This window comes from Vanacampus margaritifer, chromosome 2, assembly GCF_051991255.1.
Source record: "Vanacampus margaritifer isolate UIUO_Vmar chromosome 2, RoL_Vmar_1.0, whole genome shotgun sequence".
Classification (NCBI taxonomy): Eukaryota; Metazoa; Chordata; class Actinopteri; order Syngnathiformes; family Syngnathidae; genus Vanacampus; species Vanacampus margaritifer.
Window position 1 is genome coordinate 50,051,069 of NC_135433.1, and position 19,375 is coordinate 50,070,443.

General features: G+C 39.0%; 1 protein-coding gene across 2 annotated transcripts in view; it reads left to right on the forward strand.

Annotated features, from left to right (window-relative positions):
* Nucleotides 1-764: 764 nt before the first annotated feature.
* Nucleotides 765-19,375, forward strand: part of grin2ba (glutamate receptor, ionotropic, N-methyl D-aspartate 2B, genome duplicate a) — a 154,524-nt gene continuing 135,913 nt past the window's right edge. The window contains exons 1-3 of one of the 2 annotated variants that reach the window (XM_077556601.1): nucleotides 765-1,599; nucleotides 15,271-15,377; nucleotides 17,859-17,966. In XM_077556601.1, the coding sequence (XP_077412727.1) occupies nucleotides 17,940-17,966 (27 nt within the window). In that variant the 5' untranslated portion in view covers nucleotides 765-1,599; nucleotides 15,271-15,377; nucleotides 17,859-17,939. Of the gene's footprint in view, nucleotides 1,600-2,186; nucleotides 2,990-15,270; nucleotides 15,378-17,858; nucleotides 17,967-19,375 lie in introns of those variants that run through there. The other variant, XM_077556602.1, reaches the window with a different exon arrangement.

The following is a 19,375-nucleotide window of genomic DNA, read 5'->3' on the forward strand; positions in this document are numbered from 1 at the left end:
TTTTTGGGGTGCCTCTACTAGTGTAACACAATGGGCTCTTTGCACAAATCCACTACTTCATTTCATGTCTTTCATGATTGGTCAAAATGATTAATCCAGGTGTGTCTGGCCATTGTCGTCGTGCTTAATGAGGTCAGGCACACCTGGATTAATCATTTTGACCAATCATGAAAGACATGAAATGAAGTAGTGGATTTGTGCAAAGAGCCCATTACCCTTCAAAACACTATGGTGAATAAATACAGTTTAATTTTAGAAGCTTCCCACAGTTTGTTGTTGTTTTGGTACTGAACGTTGAGATGAGTTGAGTGCAATACCCCAAATAAAAAATAAAAAATCCTTAACTGCTTTACCTTACCACCTTCAACAGAAATATGTTGTATGTAATGTAACCATTTAGGAAATTAACTAGAAAATACAAATATAATTGATTAATTGATTGATTTTAGCATGGCTAATAAATTAAAGTCTAATAATTTCTAAGTGGCCCTTGCGTCCTTCCATTTTTATGTATGGATGGGCCCTTGAACAAAAGAGTTTCGACATCTCCAGCATTTGAGCTTGCGTACTGACGACTTCCTCAAGGGGGAGCCATTCTCTTATCAGTTTGAACCACCAGTTGGGTTCCTCGACATTTGCAGGCTCCGCATCTCTCTCGCTTTTCTCCCACACTCTTTCAATGAATACTAATGCAGCGAGTGTGCCCACCTCCCTTCCTCCCATCTTTTCGCAGGGATGGGCGGGAGAGGGGAGACAGAGCAATTCCGGCATCACATCTTTCCCTCATGAGGCGGCCAGTGCTTGACGAGCAGCAGCCCCTCGTATGCCTTTTTCCTCCCACTGTGTGTTGCTGCCGCAACAATGTCTTACCTGTGTGAGTGGCGCGGCACGTCCGAGCAGAGTTGAGGGACAGAGGACACCTGTGCCTGCTTTTTGCTCATCTGGATGGGAAGCTTTTTTGGGGGGAGAGCGCGAGAAGAAAGCAGAGGGCAGACGGGGAAGGGGAACAACTGGCGCTCGCCAATCCCCCCTTCCGCGCGTCAACTGGAGACGACGGAGGCCACTGGAGTATTTGCTTTTATCTTTCGTTTTCTCTTCTTTTTTTTCCTCATCGCGCTGCTGGGAGGTGCTTTGTCTGTTCATTTGCTGGCGCTCTCACTTCTCTGCCTCCTCATCTATTTTGCCATTTACCTGGTGAACAATTTTTTCCATTTATGAGCCAGACGAGGAGGGTGAGAGAGACGGGAAAGAAGAAAGAGGAAGGGAATTCTCCCCCCCTTTTTTTGTATCCCCTCTTCATTCATTCTTTCACCCCTCTCAATTGCTTTCACCTCCATCCCTTTCTCCCCCCGTGCAGCCCACGCTCCCCCTACTCCCTCCTCCCTCCACTGCCTCCTCTTCATTGTCCACTCGTAACTTTGGCTACTTTTTGAATCCACCAAATGTGCTAATTCCTTCCCTTAATATTACAACCTTTTAATCGGCTCCCCTCTTTTCCACTTTTTTACTTTTGTACCTTTTTCGTTTCCTGCCTCCTATTTTTTTCCCTCCTTCCATCCTATGCATCCTTTTTTGGGCGGTTCTTAAATCGAACCATAGGTAGGTCTACTTAGTGTTTAGTGTCCGTCACCAAGTCTTGTTTTCTTGTGTCAGCAATGTTTTTGAAGGTCTGTTGCGTGCATCTGCTATGCACACCTTGACACACACACAAACATACACACACGTTGACTTCCATTGACATATTCTATCATTTTGTTCTATTTTTTTGTTGTGTTCAACTCCAATCACAGCCCTGTGTCATCAAGCAAGGACCGCCTCCTCCTGCCATCGTCATCAAACTACATTCCGGTGTTACTACACACACAAAAAAAAATCTTCTCTAGTGCCATCATTAAAGAATAGAAAATGCCACACACCTTCCTCCTCCCATGTGCCGCCATGCCCAATAAGAAACAGCATCCAACATCTGTTCAGTGTGAGGACATTTTCATCAGTCGTGATCATCTTATTGTCAATGAGATGAGCTTTATGTTCAAATCAAGCAGTTTGCATCTACAGTATAGTTCCAGACAAGCCCTGTGTGTTCACTTTGGCCGCCATCTGCCCCCCCCCCCCCACCCCAGTCTCATCCCCCCCCCCCCCACCCACATTCCATCTCATATCGCTCTCAACTGACTTGTTCCCACAGACAGACTGACACGAGCTTTGAAAGAGAACGGACTTGATCATGCGGAGGATTTTTCGCCGGTTGTGCGACAATCTGGCATCTTCAATCACCTTTTTGCCATCTTTTCATATCCATCGGCTCACAGTGTGTTCCACATAGTGATTCATTTCAATTCATGTTGCTCATCATCTTAAAAAAAATCACGTCTTGCTCGTTATCAGAGTAGGTGCCATTCATTTAGCAGAGGCTGTGATGCAATTTAAAGATGTGATTTATTATATTTGCAATACAATGAAAACGGATGGTTTGTTAGTTTTTTTTTGGAGTGTCTGTGTGTTATGTGTTAGTTACACAGAGTCACCACAACGTATAGATGCATAGAAAAGTGGAGTCAATCACACAACTCATTTTGTTGTCCACCTCATTTTTTTCTCTATTCCCACTTTCCCCTCCTAGGGGAGGTTAAATGCTTCCTCTGCCCAGTACATGAAGATAATGACAAGTGGGACGATTGGGAAACTGTTACCCCCATAGGGGTACTCTGGATGGAGTTATTTCTTTCTGTGGAATTACCTTTTTAAATCCTGGATCTCTAATTCTTAATGTAAAAAATATATAACAATTCTAACTGACACTAACAATGGATTTTTTCTTTGCTAATGGACTGAAGCTGCTTTGAAGTATACGTTTTTTTCCTTTGTGGGATTTCACTAACAGATTGAAGACCCAAGCAGCCCCTTTGTCTAATTGATAACATTTCTGATTCTTTCGATTGCTCCAGCCAACACAATTGAGTAATTATATTATTTTTTTGTTCAATAGGTGAGTACACTGCTTGGGATTCACTCATGCTCGTTTTTTTCCTGCATTCTTTTGGATTATAAATATTGATTTAATTATTTATATTAAATGGTCAATATTTATTTATTTTTACGTTTGTGTGTGAGAGACATGCCTATTTAAAGTTAGATCGATTTTTTTTGACCTGTCTCTGTCTGCAGTCCAGCAGTAGTAACGACCAGTGACAGATGTAAACATTTATACTTTGGCTCCTACCATCCACCTGATTAGCAATTACTGCATATGCACACTCATAGAAGCAATTGCAATGTTTGTGTGCATGTGATGGCGTGTTCGGAATCGGTTGCAATGCCTAATAAAACGTTATACTTTAATAGACACACACGCATGGGCATGAGCTCGGTGCAATCGTTTTATCTGCTTAAAGGCTTGCAAAATGTGAGAGCAACTCTGCGTCGCGTTGAGTGAGATTCTCACTGTGTCAGATGCAAAGTGTACTTTCACAGCACACCCGCTCTTATTTTGACAGACACACACCCACGCTCACACACACACACACACACACACACACACACACGCACACACACACACACACACACACACACACACACACACACACACACACACACACACACACACACACACACACGCACACACACACGCACACACACACACACACACACACGCATACCGAGTCACGAACATCCATCAAAGGTTCAGCCGTGATTGACCCTTTTTCTCTGATTAACTCTCCTGTCGTTGACATCAGTTTGGATTTATGCTGCGCGCGCGTGTGCGTGTTTGTCTGCAGTCAAGGTTATGACTCGGTACCTGGGAAATTCACCTGGGACTCGCTCTCGTAACGTGGGATCGTTACTGATCGTGCTTGTTGCTGTAGAAGCACGTGTGACCGTTGGAGTCAACGTAGGGACATGGAGAAGCAAATTGTCTGTCGACGGTGTCACAGCTGTGATGCAAAATGGACGTTTGGAGTGCGAACTGCACTGTGCCTCTGTGACACATGGCTCAACACGGCCTTTCAAGTGAAATGAGCGAGACGAATACGGAGACTTTGTGATGTGGTCCGAGCTATTTTGCTGGAATTTGACAGTGACTGGGATGTGAATGTTATGTCCCACTTACAATAGACAATTATTAAAATTGAAAACAGAAAATGTTTTAACTGCTCATTTAGATGGCAAAAGCGTTTTGAAAGTGAATGCTTACGAATACGAGTCCTTTCTGGCTTTTGTGTAAACACAGAGAAAAATATATAGAATGGAAGACATTGATGTGTAAAAATTTGTGCTGTCAAAGTTAAAGCGTTCACAAATTAATTAATCGCAAAAAATTATCGCATTAATTATGTATTAACACAGATTAATCATACTATTATTTTTAACCGCAGAGGATTCTTAAACTGACAGCAGATGGTTCCGTAAAGTTGTGTTTGAACAAATAAACATAACTACATGCATTAAAGTAAAGCATTTAATAAATGTTTGCGTATGACATTCAGAATATTTGGGGCCATTTTTTTTCATTTTAAATTATGCAAGTAATTGACTGTAGAAAAAGAGGAGGATGAGAGCGTCTAGCGGATCAAAACATGTTGAAGACGTCCTGATAACATTAAATGTCGAAAGAATTAACACATAACAGGTGCTCGTCAAATATGGAGGGCAAACATTTTTTAATAAAAAAGCCTTTTTAATGAAGCAATTAATCGTGATTAATCAAAATTCTAAGATGCGATTAATCAGATTAAAAAATGTAATCGTTTGACAGCTCTGGTAAAAATCTTCACAGTTTTCACACAACATCTTTTAAACTGATATTTATGAAATAGAAAAGACTCCGGATTAGCAGAAAAGATATCACTGTCACCTTTCAGTAGGACATTGCCATCTACTGGCCTGGCATGGAAATTACAACAGTGTTAGTTTAGGCAAATCTGTGATTGGACATCATCATCTTATCTCGTATTGTATGTACGGGGGTTCTAAAACAAAACAGGGGGAAAGGAGACATTTTATAATTTTTATTTTGCAGATGATGATGCAGTCCTTGAGCTAACAGTGTCTGGCTGAGAAATTATAAGAATGGTGGCTGTCACTTAGCATCACTTTCATTTTAACAGAGAGGACATTTGTTTTGCTGAACAGTTGATTCGTTTTTGGATTATGGCCATGAATTAGGAATGCTTTACCTGAGGTTCACTCCCTTGGTCATAATTCCAATAGTGCAAACAATTATTACTGGATTTGGCATTGGTATTAATGTGTTGGTCCTTCGTGTACCTCAGAAAATGGAAAAACAATAAATTATTTAAAATGTGAAGCAAAGAAATTCCTTTAACTCATTCACTGCCATTGACTGTTATAGACGTAAAAAAATCATTTGAACTATTACTATGAAAACCTAGAAAAAAATGTATTGTACATTTAGAACAGAAAATTTGTGATTCATTGTGAGTTAACTATTGAAGTCATGCGATTAATTACAATAAAAAAAAGTAATCGCCTGACGCCCCTAATTTTTAATAATCTTTTCTTTTTTTTTCATTAAAAAAAAAGATTATTAAAAAAATGTCTAGGTTTTCATACTCTTGTTAACAAAAGTGGGACTTTTTTTTTTAAGTAATAGAAATAGTTCAAATGATTTTTTTTTACGTTTATAGACGTCAATGGCAGTGAATGAGTTAAAATTGATTTGGTGTTACTTACGCCACAACAGCTAGCTAGCAACAAGCTTCGCTTAGTGAAGCTAAACTTGTTGCGGGGTTGCTCCTGAGTCAGTAACCATCACCTCCAAGGCGGCAAAAAAATTACACATCTGAGAATTGATCTCACAAAGGGATGACGAGGAAAGACGGAGAAGCCATGCTAATTGCAAAGCTAACCTAAGACTGACATGGCTAGCGGGTTTAACGCCGAAATGAGGTGCTTGGAGTGATTGAGCCCACTTTTCACATCCGGCTGGAACCGCGTTAAAGCAGAGACCAGCCAACGTTGAATAAAAAAATAGCAGACAAGTTAATAATTTCATATTTTTACTTTAAACCCTTGCTTCAGGTCCGTGGGATTAACGTGCAAATAAAAAAAATGCTGCACAAAATGCTTTTCAAATTAAAGGGACAGTGTGCAGAATGTTTAAATTTTTCAATGTTCATTTATTTCAAGAACCCACTATCAATTTCAATAATATGCAAAAAAAATATGTTCACATCAACATACATTTATTTTTACTTTTATATAATCGTAGGTCTAGTAGTCGCTAATTATATTCCGTAGGCTGTGCTGCGCCTTATGCCTTGGTCAGACTACAAGAAAATAGCCCAATTTTGACCCGACAGACGTGTCGCAGACAAATGTAGCATATCATGAACAAATTTGAGTTGACGTAGCGTCCCTACGTTGTGTGATTTGCTCAATGATTTGGTCGCCTGGCATCTGTGACGCTTCAAGTCTTGCGTGTAAACTTTTTTGTCCGTCTTGTCGCACAGTGTGCCGTGCCCGATGTCGTCGTCCTTTTGGTTCCGCAGCATTGACCAATAGTGAGAGGGAGCGAAAGGCCAATCACATTCTGACCAGCATGCTATATTGCGTCTTTTTTTCTTGCCCTAGATATCTCATGGGATGGGTCCAAGACAGGTGCAGTTAAACACAATTAATTAAATAAATAATTAAATCTAAAAGAGCATAAACCCCCCCACCCCACTAGATACAGCATTAATTTGGTTTAGGTTCGCGAGTCAATATGACCTTTTTATGGATTTAAATGCGTTTTCATCGCCTGATTGTACATTTGAGGTGAATCTGTCCAAATCTTCAAAATGAACATGTGCACAGTAAAATTCATGGTAGAATCATCTTCATAATGCGAAATGAGCAACACATACTGTAACACATAAATAAAAAGCCCTATATGGCGTCACCAAGTGTTGCCATAATTTAGATGGCACTACGAACATTCAGCTCCTCAAAATCGAGATCCAGCCTCACCAAACGTATCTGCACATATGCCCAAATCATACTATGAAAATATTACAAAATCATAATATTTTTCATTTTATGACAGGAACCACCTCCCAACATTGCCATTGCCATAGGCAACAGCTTACAATGTGAATAAAGTCTAAAAAATGTTGTGACTGTCGTTCTAATATTTTCAGAGTTTGATTTGGGCATGTGCACATACATTTAGTGAAAACCGATCACGTGTTTGGGACGGACGTATCTTTTTACAGAAGTTTTGGGCTCGCAGGCACGGGCAGCGTTGACAGTTTCTGCTATGTCTTTTTTTTTTCTCCCTCAAAGAAGATGAAGCCTGACAGCTCGGAGTGACCATGCGTATCAAATGCACTGTACTAAAACAATCCAAAATGAAACAAATATTTAAGAAGTATAGGAAATAAATATGATGTACTAAAACATTTTACAATATTTCAGCGTGTTGATAAAATAGTAAAAAATATGTCATCCCCAATTAGTTCACAAAATAGACTATATTATCCCAACACATGTAAATACATTATAATATGAAGTGTGGTGTCTCTGAGTTACCGTAGTGCGCGTGCTTCAAAATGCACACACTTTGAACTTAGCTTGTTGCGTTCTTTAGTTTACCACTAGGTGGAACTAAATTCTACACACTGTCCCTTTTAAGTCATTGATTTTCAAACCTTCACCGCAAAAAAGAAACATTATTTCGAGCCTTGTCCAATCTTTCACTGTGTTAAACATAGAGATGGTGATGCTATTATTTGTCGGTAGAGCATTCAGCTTCTTTGTTGTAGAAACACAATATTTCATGATTATTACCCCCGACGCTTTTTAGTGCTTTAAAAACAGCTCTGGAAGGCTATGTGGAAAAGAAGTGCGCCTGAAGAGCCTTCATAGACATGATCTTCATTGATAAACAGGCCAAGAGGGGAGACAGCAGGAGAATACTAATCTCTTGCTGCTTCTTTTTTCCTCCCCGTGTACTTCCTATGAGACGTATCACATGTCGGCGTCTGAGTACTAGATCAGCCTTAATTAAACCGGCACAAATTGAGCACTTGGCTATGCAGGGCAGCGTGAAAAAAACCTGAGAACTTGTCCTCTTAAATGAATGATTACATCTGCAGAGCTACATGGAAACTTCCTCTTCAATGTGTGTGTGTGTGTGTGTGTGTGTGTGTGTGTGTATGTCTTGCTCAGTGATTAAAGCTTATGTGGGACATGGAGCCAACTTAAAAACTAAATCTGGATTTTATTGGCACGCTCTCTTCAAGCAGCCAGAATATAGGTCATAATCTAATATAAAAAGGCTGCTCAATAATTCATCAGAGCTGATTAAAAGACTTGTATATCGATGCAGACACTGTCCGTGAGAAAAGATGCCTGTACTCGGAATGAGCATAAAGGCAGCATTTTAGCGCCTTTGTGGCATTCGTATGAGACAAAAGAGGCCGGATGTGTTAAGTGAGCTGCGTTGGTCTTCTTTCGTGTTTTTAGCTCCTGTCGTGTACATGCGTTGCGCGAGTTTGTGTGTGGCCTATCTATCTTTTTAAATATGAAAAGAACAATCTGTTAGCCTGCAGGCTTGTGTTTATTATTCATCGACATATGTAAATGAATAATTTCTTTATCCAAAGTATGGCCTGCACTCCCAGATTTCATATTGTGTGCATGGTGCAGTTTGGCAAAATGAAGATGAGGGTCCACATTGCTGAGTTTAGTTTGGACTTTTTACAAGGTTCAACACATCTAACCTAAAAACGTGCTTTGTGCATTCATGATCAATCTTATCAATCTGATCTTAGCAAATGCTGGGCCTAACTACCAAATAGATTTTTCTGCAGAACGTGCTTGACAATAGCTTGCATTTATTTTTCATAGATGTGCCTGTGTATGTGTGCAGTAGTTGCACCATCAATATTCTTCTGCTGCCTTTCTACTTTCAATTCGAGCTAATCATGTGTAATTTTCGACCACATTGTGGAGGATCAAAGAGAAAGAACTTTCATAGAGATAAGAAAATGAAGCTGTGCAGCCTGCACAAGAAAATGCTGACTGTCAAGCACTCAAACTCGAGATAACGGATAGGATAAAGACAACGTCAACTTGCGGAGATATCGACAAAGTCGTAAATGACGGAGAATTGAGCAGCCTTTTATTAGGAACGCACTTAATACCATATTTGGCATTGAGGTATAGTTAGGGAAAAAAACGTTACAAAATGACATCATCACTTGATAGGATATGATTTGAATGAGAGGTAGTTTGTTTGGTCATCATGCTCACTTTAACTCATTTGCTCCCAAAAACGTATAAATACGATCTATTTTAAATGTTTTAAATGTCCCAAAGACACTTTTATACATTTTTATGTTTTTTATATGCAGGAGCACACAGAAGGCTTTGATGCAGCCTCTGAAATGCAGAGAACGGTTGAATAAATAGTAGTGACTACAAAAACGCCCAGCAGGTAGCAGCAGAGAAAAAGAGATCAACCAGGGCCATGTTGAAAAAGGTAATTTACTCACAATTCTAAATAGATTTGTGAGTAATGATGAAACTTAGCTATATTATAATGCTAATTGTTGCAAAACTGAAACAGATAGAAATATACTTATTTTTTTCCTGATGAAAGAAGAGACTCTAATCTTTTTTTTGGGTAGTTTCCATGTTTTTATAGCAACAGAAAACAATATTTTGAAGGCAGTCAGTCCAAATCCAGTAAAACAGCTGGGAGTGGAGGGGATTGCTTCAGTGAAAATGGCTGTGAGTGAATGAGTTAATTATATCAGAAACAATAAAAATACGCTTTGCGATTGGAAATAAAAAAAAACGTATCTGATTTTGTCCAGGGTCAGAAGCTCTAATGTAGTTTTATCTGGTCTGGATGGTGCCTTTAGTCCCAATATAAATAGTTGGAAAACCCATTTAGTTCCCTTGTATCCAGATAAATGCTGTGTCATGCTGATTGCTGAGATTTCTTTATTAAGATTGTAGGTTGTAGCCATACACGTACTGACTTTGCAGGTGATGAATTAAAGCCTTGGTGGAGTATGTCGTTTGAGTAGTCAGGATGAAAAATAGCACCAAATGTCTCGCCAAAGTGGAAGACGATCTGTATCCCCAATTCCGAGGCTGCAGCATTCCCAAGACGCAGCCAAAGCCGCCTGTGTCCGTGACCGTCAGCTCCAGGTGTCACATTCTAAGACAGCGTCCATCCGCGACGTTTAACACATTTAATCTAAAAGGTGAAACATCCAACACAAACAAAAATAGTTAAGTTGCGTGGCTTCAACCTTTGTGGATGCCATCCATGAAGTTTAGCATATGTGGCGTGAGCTATACACATGAATAAAACTCCATACAATTGTGCTGCCATGCGAACAATAGTTTGCAAAACTTATTGCAGTATTCATATATGCATTAAAAACACATTTCAGAGCTCTATTTCAAGCTCTAGCATTAAAACGTGACTGACTGACAGATGAGCTGCGAGTCGCACTGAGGCAGCCGAAGACGTGTATAATTTCACAAAAGTGGCTACCATAGAACATTTTTGTTTTCATAGGAGCGATCTCTTTCCAAGATAATAATGCCTGCATGAGAAGCGAACGTGTTGATGAGACCAAAATGACTTCTAATGTACCAATGTCATTGTCGAGGTTTTATATGAAATGTGAGAGGACCCGAGGAAGAATAGTCTCTACACTAGTAGAGGCTAATGAGGACCCTGAAATAAATACATAAATCCTGTTAATAAATGACATGCTTTGGTCTTGGCATTCCCTCGATGAGCTTCAAGAGTAGTCACCTGAAATGTTTTTCCAACAGTATTCAAGGAGTTCCCAGAGGTGAGAATGCCAAGAGTGTGCAAAGCAGTCATCAAAGCAAAAGGTGGCTATTTTGAAGAAACTCGAATCCAAAACCTGTTTTCAGTTTTCACCTTTTTTTGTTAAGTACATAACTCCACGTGTTCATTCTTAGTTTTGATGCCTTTCGGTGAGAAGTTACAATGTAAATAGTCATGAGAATAAAGCAAACACAATGAATGAGGTGTGTCCAAACTTTTGGCCTGTACTGTATCTCAGTACAAATTCAGTTTCACAAACAATTATGTCAAGTGGCTACCAGGGCTATTCTAGTTTTGGAATTTTTCATTTTAGTCAGTTTTTATTTCGTTTTGAGTTTTGGTTTTCAAATGGAGTTAGTTTTAATTAGTTTTCAAGGTGGTTCTGTTAGTTTGTATTAGTTTTATAATTTTTTTCATACATACTCATTTTTAGTTAGTTTCAGTATTAGTTTTATTTTATTATTATGGGACTGCTGAAAGCAGCACATATTACTCTCCACCCTAGAAAATCCCCAGATTTTTCCGCAAAAATGCGGCCCGTACCGTAGATCGCACCGGGACAAATGAGGTATCAAACGATGCGGCTCAATCTGACTCGGTGCGGCATTACTTTTCTAGGAATTCCGAGTTACCATGGCGACACAATTCCCAAAAAACTCCCAAAAAAGTCCCATAGGAAATGAATGGAGAAAGGGGGAACAAATTACAGATCAAGCACCTTTTTCCAAGACACGCTGCGCGTGCATATGTTAACCGACCGATATGAATTTTAGCTCATTTTGTAGCAATTTTTCCCATCTTTAGCTCAGTATCGAAATTTATTTTAAGGAATGAAAGCTCTCCCCCCTGTGCGGGTTCAAAGACAGTGAGTGAAATAGCCTTCTATTACACTCTGTGGAGCAATTAGGCTTTGAGTGGCGGGAACCAAAAAAATCTATTTCCAAAAGTCAAAAGTTTCACTTCAACTCGTCACCATGGCCACAATCTTTGCTCACTAGACATCAAATTCTCACATTTTGTAGTGACAAGTCTCTTCTTTCAGACTAACTAACTTTTATTTGGCTAAGGTGTCATTTAGTACCTTTATTTTCACTTTAAGCGAGGAGAAGTCGGACTAAATCACCTATCTTTTCCATGTTAAATTCGCCTCCTTTTTCCTCTTCATTTTGGATAAATCATAAGTTTTCAACCTGCTCTCATTTGGTCATTTTTCATCCGATTAAAAAAGTGAGAACATGCTCGCGTTCCCCAAACCCTTGTCGTTCTAACGAGCCATTTCTTGAATCTGCATCTTGAACCGTTAAGTCGTGAGAGGCTTTTGTTCGAGGTGTGCGTCTCTCATACAATATCAATGGAATGTGGGTGCGTGATGTCTCCAAGTCAAATGTGTGTGCGTGAATTTGCATTTTTCTTAAAGGGACAGTAAGATCCTTTTAGTTTATGTTGATTATGGCTAACTTCCACATTTCTTGACCGAGTCAGCAGTCCCATTCAAAATTTCCGCGGGAATTTTTCTAGTTATTATTTTTTATTAAGTGTATTATTTGTGTGCAATATTTAAAAAAAAAACACACCATGGGAGCAACGTCATCTGAAGGTGCTTTTCTATTGGCTGCTGCTAGATGACGTCACTTTTGTGTGACACACTTTCAAATGTCCTAATTCAGGTTAATATCAATATAAATCTACTTAAAATCACATTTCAAATCATCCCCAAAGGCTCATGCATTAAATGTATTACCAAAGACTAAAACAAAGGACATTTTTGCTATAATTATAGTTAGTTTTAGTTAGTTTTGTAAACATAAAATTAGTTTCAGTTAGTTTTTCGTTTTTTTAAAAAGCATTTTCGTTTGTAATTTAATTCATTAATGAAATTGTTTTTTGAATTTTTGTTTTAGGTTTTTTCGTCAGTTGTAGTTAAATAAAATAACCTTGGTGGCTACTATCGCTACATGCTACAAGCTAGTAGGTCAACCAGCATGGGTTTGCCGTCAGTTTAACGTTGTTGTTGGAACAACATGCTGTAGCCATTGGTTTATTGTTTATTGTTTATTTATTTGGATCCCCATTAGCTGTCATCATTTTGACAGCTATTCTTCCCATTAGACTTTGACAAATACAGTACACATACACATTTACTTTCATAATAACATACATACATCAACTGTAGGTAGCTAGCTTCTGTGCTAGGTAACGGTCTTGTCAAATGACAATGAGCTGCTTGCCTGGTTGAATGATTGTGCTTTTCCCTCACATAATGCAACTGATTGTACAATAGAGCATTTAAAATGTTTTTTTTTTTTTTTACTAGTAATAATGTCTCTGAATGTTTAATGCTATGCTATAAACAACCAACACCAAACTTTTTGTTAACTTACCCAAAATGTATTTAGTGTTAATAATTTGATCCGCTAATTTAAAATTTAGTCTCGGTTTGAGTCCAGTTTCAATCACGCTTGTTAGTTTTGATCCTTTTTAGTCAACCTCATCCTGTTTTTATTTAGTCAATTTTTAGTTGCCCATAAATCTAGCATTTTAGTTTTTATTTGAGTCTTTTGAGACTTTTAAAACATTGTATTCGTCTAGTTTTAGTCAACAAAACTGCCAACGTTTTAGTCTAGACGTTTAGTCAGGACAATCATTTGAGACCTGTATTTTTTTCGTCAACAGATTATGTTAAACATTTTGGATTTAAAACTATTTCACATTAAATTTTCTCTCATCTTTTTGTTATAAAATAACTTCACACACAATTACAGCAACAAGTGGCTACTATGGCTCCCTGCTACGAGCTAGTAAATTAGCCATCATAAATTAGCCATCATAAATTAGCGGTCGGATTAACATTACTTTTGGAATGTTATAGCCGTTGGTTTAATATTACTATAATTTATTTTTTTATTTTTATTTTTTAACCTTTCCCCGTGAATCCACCTCCTGTCTGTCCCATGTGTTTGTGCATGTTGCACTCGCTAGTTGCAGATTTGAAAGGGGTGTGTGTCACTGTGTGTGTGTCGATGACAGATAAGCAGAAACAAAATTTTACAAAATCATATAATTTTTGTCTAGTTTTTGTTCACGAACTAAAACGTCCATAGATTTAAGTCTAGTTTTTATTAAGTAAAGCACATTTTTGTCTTGTCTTCATTAGTTGACAAAAATATATACTGATTTAGTCCCCGGTTATTGTTTATTAATGAAGGTTTTAGTCGAGTCAAGTCTAGTTTTAGTGAAAAATGTGTGTTGAGAACATTATTTTTGTTTAGTTTGCGTTGACAAAATTAACACTAAATGTATTTGTGGTTAACTGCTACATTTCTCTTCAGGTTTGATTTGTTTTCTTTTTCAGCTATTTTGTGCCCACATTCCTTCCCTTCAATTAAAATCAAGCATATGTTTTTTTTTTTTATTCCACTTCAATGTAGTAAAATATATATCACATATTTTCTTTGTCCCCGGCTGGCTCTGTGCAAAGCAAGTGTGTCACAGTGTTTTCGTGGCGGATTAGGTCATATAATTTTTATCTCATCTGTGCTTGTAAACTAAAACGTCCATAGAATTTAGCCTAGTCTTTATTTATTTTTCATCTCATCTTCATTAGTCCACGAAAATTTAGATTTTTATCCAAGTTATTGTTTACTAATGGGGATTTTAGTCTTGTCTAGTCTAAAAATGTGCCTTGACGAAAATATATTTTTTCGTTTTCGTTAACGAAGTAAAACTATGGCCCACTGTACATTCTCGACACCGACTGGCTGTCACGACGAGATGTTTGTCTTGCAGTTCAAATTTATGAACTCCAGCGATTATACTCCCCCCTCCAAGGCGTCAGCGCTTTCACATGTAAATTACAAAAGATCCCCCTGGTAGACTTGTAGAATGAATGTTAAAATGAGTTCAAGCTCTCCTGGCAGCTTTTACTGGAGTATGGCATTCTCAGATATATGATGTTGTCCTTTCATTTGCCATCCATGTATATGAGCTATGCATAAGCAGATTTGATAGAAGCCACTTATTAGTATTGCGTTGGGGCTTGTTGGCGATGAAAGCGAAGACAATTTAATGGGACTGTACATCTGGAGCAAATGTATAATTTACCCGATTGGGCTGCTTTTGCTTTTTGAGTCAGCTCAGCAGTTTTTTGCCTTTGCCAACCTACACATGCGCACACGCACGCACATACACGGTTTACTATAGGGTGTTATGAGACACAGTTAAACAGATTAAGGCTGAACGTTGCCGTTTTTCCTTGTCTAGGCCTTTACGGTGTTTTTCATTGTAAACTAAAGTGGCCAGTAACCAAATTGACTTGTGTTTCTTAAGTCTTCCTAAGTGAATAAATCTTAAGGCAGCAGATCAAAAGTCACAGCGGGCACTAAAGGCTCTTGAAAGCGTCTGTGACCCCCTTGTAACCCTTTGTCCTCCTTGTTCCCCTTTTAAAACAGCAGACTGGCAGACGTCAGCTCGGTGGAGCGAAGAGGAGAAGAGACAAGAAGCTGCTCCCGTGGAGTACATTTACCTTGAAATTGCTGCTTTCTCCACTTAAATTGCTGTGAGTTCTCCGAGCTGAATTACACACATCATTCCAAATGGACTCTAAAAAGTTACCCAGCAACTTCCTCTCCATTTCATTCTGGAAATATAATATTTACTCAATTCAAATCTGCATGTTGAGGAGTTGGAGAGGTGTCGTTTAATTCATCATGAAGGCAAGTGTAGCTAGTGATAAAGCGCTGCTGTTTCAAAAACAAAAAACAAACAAACTTAATTTACTCCTTCAAACCTTGTCTTTTATCCTCTTCTGAGTTAATTAAAGTCATCTTTCTATTAATTGGCTGATGATGGTGACAGATGGTATCATTCAAGTTTATGAGACGTGTCCCTTCATTGAAACGATTCCCCCTTCACATATTAATTGATAATCACAGTGACATGACGTAACAAATGACTGATTGAATACTAGTTCAGTTAATTGCTTCTTGATGATAAATACTAAAACAAATACGGGTCACAATATGCAATGTTAGGCACTCCTACGCAATCTAAAACAATCCGAAACTTGAACTGGAGGGTGTTGTATTTGATTTCATCATCGGTAATGCTCCACATGTGAACTAGAAGAGAAAGAGAAAAATTCTAGAAGGAGACTCTAGATTGGTGCAGATTGTGATGGACATGTTGGTGAAGGAAAACGGAAATGAGGCATATGATGGACAGTCAAGAAGTTGAGAACGATCTTTATGGGTTGGTCAGTTAAACAGATAGGTTGATTAAGGACAGAGATAGAAATGTGTTAACTGGTTCCAATAGTCTGTTGGATAGAATGAAAACTTTGAGGCGTTGATGATGATTGTTAGGGAAGACGTTAGAAAGGCACTGAAAAGGATTGTTGATTGAAATCACCTGCTGACATACCAGTGGAAGTATGGGAACATCGAGGAGAGGTAGCTGTGGAGTTTTTGCCCAGGTTTGTCCATTAGGATTGTAGAGGGTGAGAAGATTTCTGAGGAATGGAGGGAAAGTGTGTCGGTGCCCATTTTCAAAAACAAGGGCGATGTGCAGTAGTAGAAGCTAGACTCAGGGCAGAAAGTGAGTATTTGTGAAAAACAGTATGGTTGCCTATGAAGAGTACTACGGATGCATTAATTACCTTGAAGGTGTCAATGCAAAGGTATAGAGTAGGTCAGAAGGAGGTACACCGTTTTTTTTTTTTTCAATCTAGAGAAAGCATATGAAAATGCAGCATGTCAAGTAGGGGTGTGAATTGCCTAGTACCTGGCGATTCGATTTGTATCATGATTTATAGGTCAGGATTCGATTCGATTAATCCCGATACGAATCTATAAATTGATTATTGTGATTTTTTTTTTTTTACTCAAATTTTGAAAATACTAACCAGTAAACTTGTACATGTATACTGTAAGATTTCTATGAAAATTTATTTATTTATCTGAAAATTCAGGCTTATAACTGATCCACTGCATTTAACAAACAGGTTGCAGTCTGTTTCATGTTTGAACAGCACTGAAATAAAATATTAAGGCTTAATGTTACATTAATATAACATTCTTCCATGCTTAATGTGTGAATCCTAACCCTAAGTAAGATGTTTAGTTGAAAATTCCCATAAAAAATTGATGTTTAAAAATCGATTCGGCCGCATATCGAATCGATTTGAGAATTGCACGCTGCAATATCGGGATATATTGCCCAATCGATTTTTTCTAACACCCCTTAATGTCAAGGGTGTTATGTGATGTCTCTGCTAGGATAAAGAGGACAGTGGCGAGGCCGATGTATGATGCATGGATTGGAGACAGTGGCACTGAAGAAATGACATCAAGTAGAGCTAGAGGTGGTGAAAATGAAGATGTTGCTTTGTCAGGAGTGACCAGGATGTTAGAAATGAGCTCATCAGAGGGACAGCCAAGGTCAGATGCTTTGGGGAAAAAGTTATAGGGAGCCGATTTAGATGGTTCGGACACGTTCAGAAGAGAGATATTCAGTATAACGGGTATGAGTATGAAACTGCCAGGAAAGCCAGCAAGTGAAAGACCTAAGAGAAGTTTGATGGATGTAGTGAGGGAAGACATGAGGGCAGTTAGTTTTAGATAGGAGGATGCGGAAGATTACTTTGATGTTAAAGGATGACACCCCTAACGGGAAGCCAAACGCAAACAAATAAGGCACAATATAATAATATCAATACATGAGCTGCTCTATTTATGTTTGTAAAGGTAGAATTTTTGGTACTGAGCTTTGGATCTCAGTAGGGCTAAACGATCAAAATGAAGCATTTTTTCCCCCCCTCAGAATGTCAGCCTTTGCCTTTTTAACATTGCATCCAACCGCATTGCCATGTCGCTTTGAATGCGACTAATTGCTCAGCCCTAATTCGGCTGCATTTTGCTTTCTAGTATAGAAACCATCTTTGTTTATATTCCATCTGTGTTATATTGATCGCCCCAAGTATGGAGCTTTTAAGATAGTTGCCAGGGATCAATAATCATCTCCTCTCTTGTGTTGATTGTAGTGCAGCCTCCCTCAGTCTGAGGCTATGAGAGGCAGAGAGGAGGCCCAGGCTGCACCATCATGCTACTTCTGAGACCAGGGGATGAGAATCTGGCCCGCAAAACACAAGGTAAGGCAAAACGAATGCATGGCAAAGGTGTCGCGGCCTCGTCTCGGTACGCGAGCAAGCGCTTCTTATCTCTCCGCTTTGTTTGTACGTCTGCACCACTGTAAAGCGCAGTGATGGATGATTAGAAGCCCCACAGCCTTCTTGCTTCTCTATCTCGCCGTTTGCTTCAGGGTTAGGCTCAAGGTTCAAGGTGGAACTTCCAGACGAGTGGTTTAATCCCGGGTTTTTAGCGCCGTGTGCACTTTGATCAATGCCACTTCACCTGATCAAGCACCTATCGACCATCGCCTTCATTTGCATGACGCTTCCGCCACTGATGAGGCAGTTAAAGGATTTGTTGAGTGTGCAGCCATTAAGTGGCCTTCCACTGTCTGTGTTTGTTCTCTGATTCATGTGCAGCATAAAAGAAAGAAACATTATGTTTCGTGTGATAAGACATCATTCTTTTTTTGCCCTGGACCAAATTGTGCCGACTGAGTTGAAAAGTGACCATTATTACATCAGCGCTTTGCTTTCGTTTCCTCACACGCTAATCCCCTCCTTCTTTGATGCTACACTTTTGTGAAAACGGCTTGTTATTTTTGAAGTTATTTATTCATTTTACACCACATGCTCCTCTCTAGCGTCCTCCCATGCACTATTAACCAGCTCTAATGTACAGGAAATTGAGCCTGTACAGAAGGGGGATGTAAGTTGTTGGAGTTTGCGCACATAACGGGCACACCAACAATGCAGCCGTAACACACTTCCTCCTATTACTTAATCGTCTGCCTTGGCCAGCTGCAGGGGGACGGTACGACGCGGTAATGAAGTGCCTCTGTCATTAGCTGAAAGTCACACAGCTCCATCGGCTAATGCTGACGTTGCACCTCGCCTACAACATCATGAAACATTACCATATAGATGAATTAACTGCGCTGTTGCGTCGCATAAACACAGGCATCCTCGTTACTCTACGGCGGGAAAAAATGGCTTTAATGGTCGGATTTTAGGCTTACAGGCCCATTTAGTCCAGTCTGATCATCCAGTCCCCAAACAATGTTACCCTATGGATTGCCCTAATGTGGCTTGGACCTGAGGCTGAAACAATTCTACGATCAGAACTTTGCAATTAGGCAAGGCAGCTTTACTTATATAGCTAATTTCATACACAAGGTAACTCGGCGTCCTTCGCATAATTAAAAGTACAACATTTCAAAGCATTTACAAACAAAAGAGTTGAAGACATTTCAAAGCAAAGTAAGGAAATAAAAAGTAGCTTAGTAAAATTACTAAAAGCCCGATCAATACAAGAATAACAATTTTAAAAACATGGTTTCAAAAATGCTTTTCAAAACTTAAATTTAAAAGCATTTACACCATTTCTGTGCAGCATTAAACCTAAATGCTGCTTCACCATGTTTGCTTTG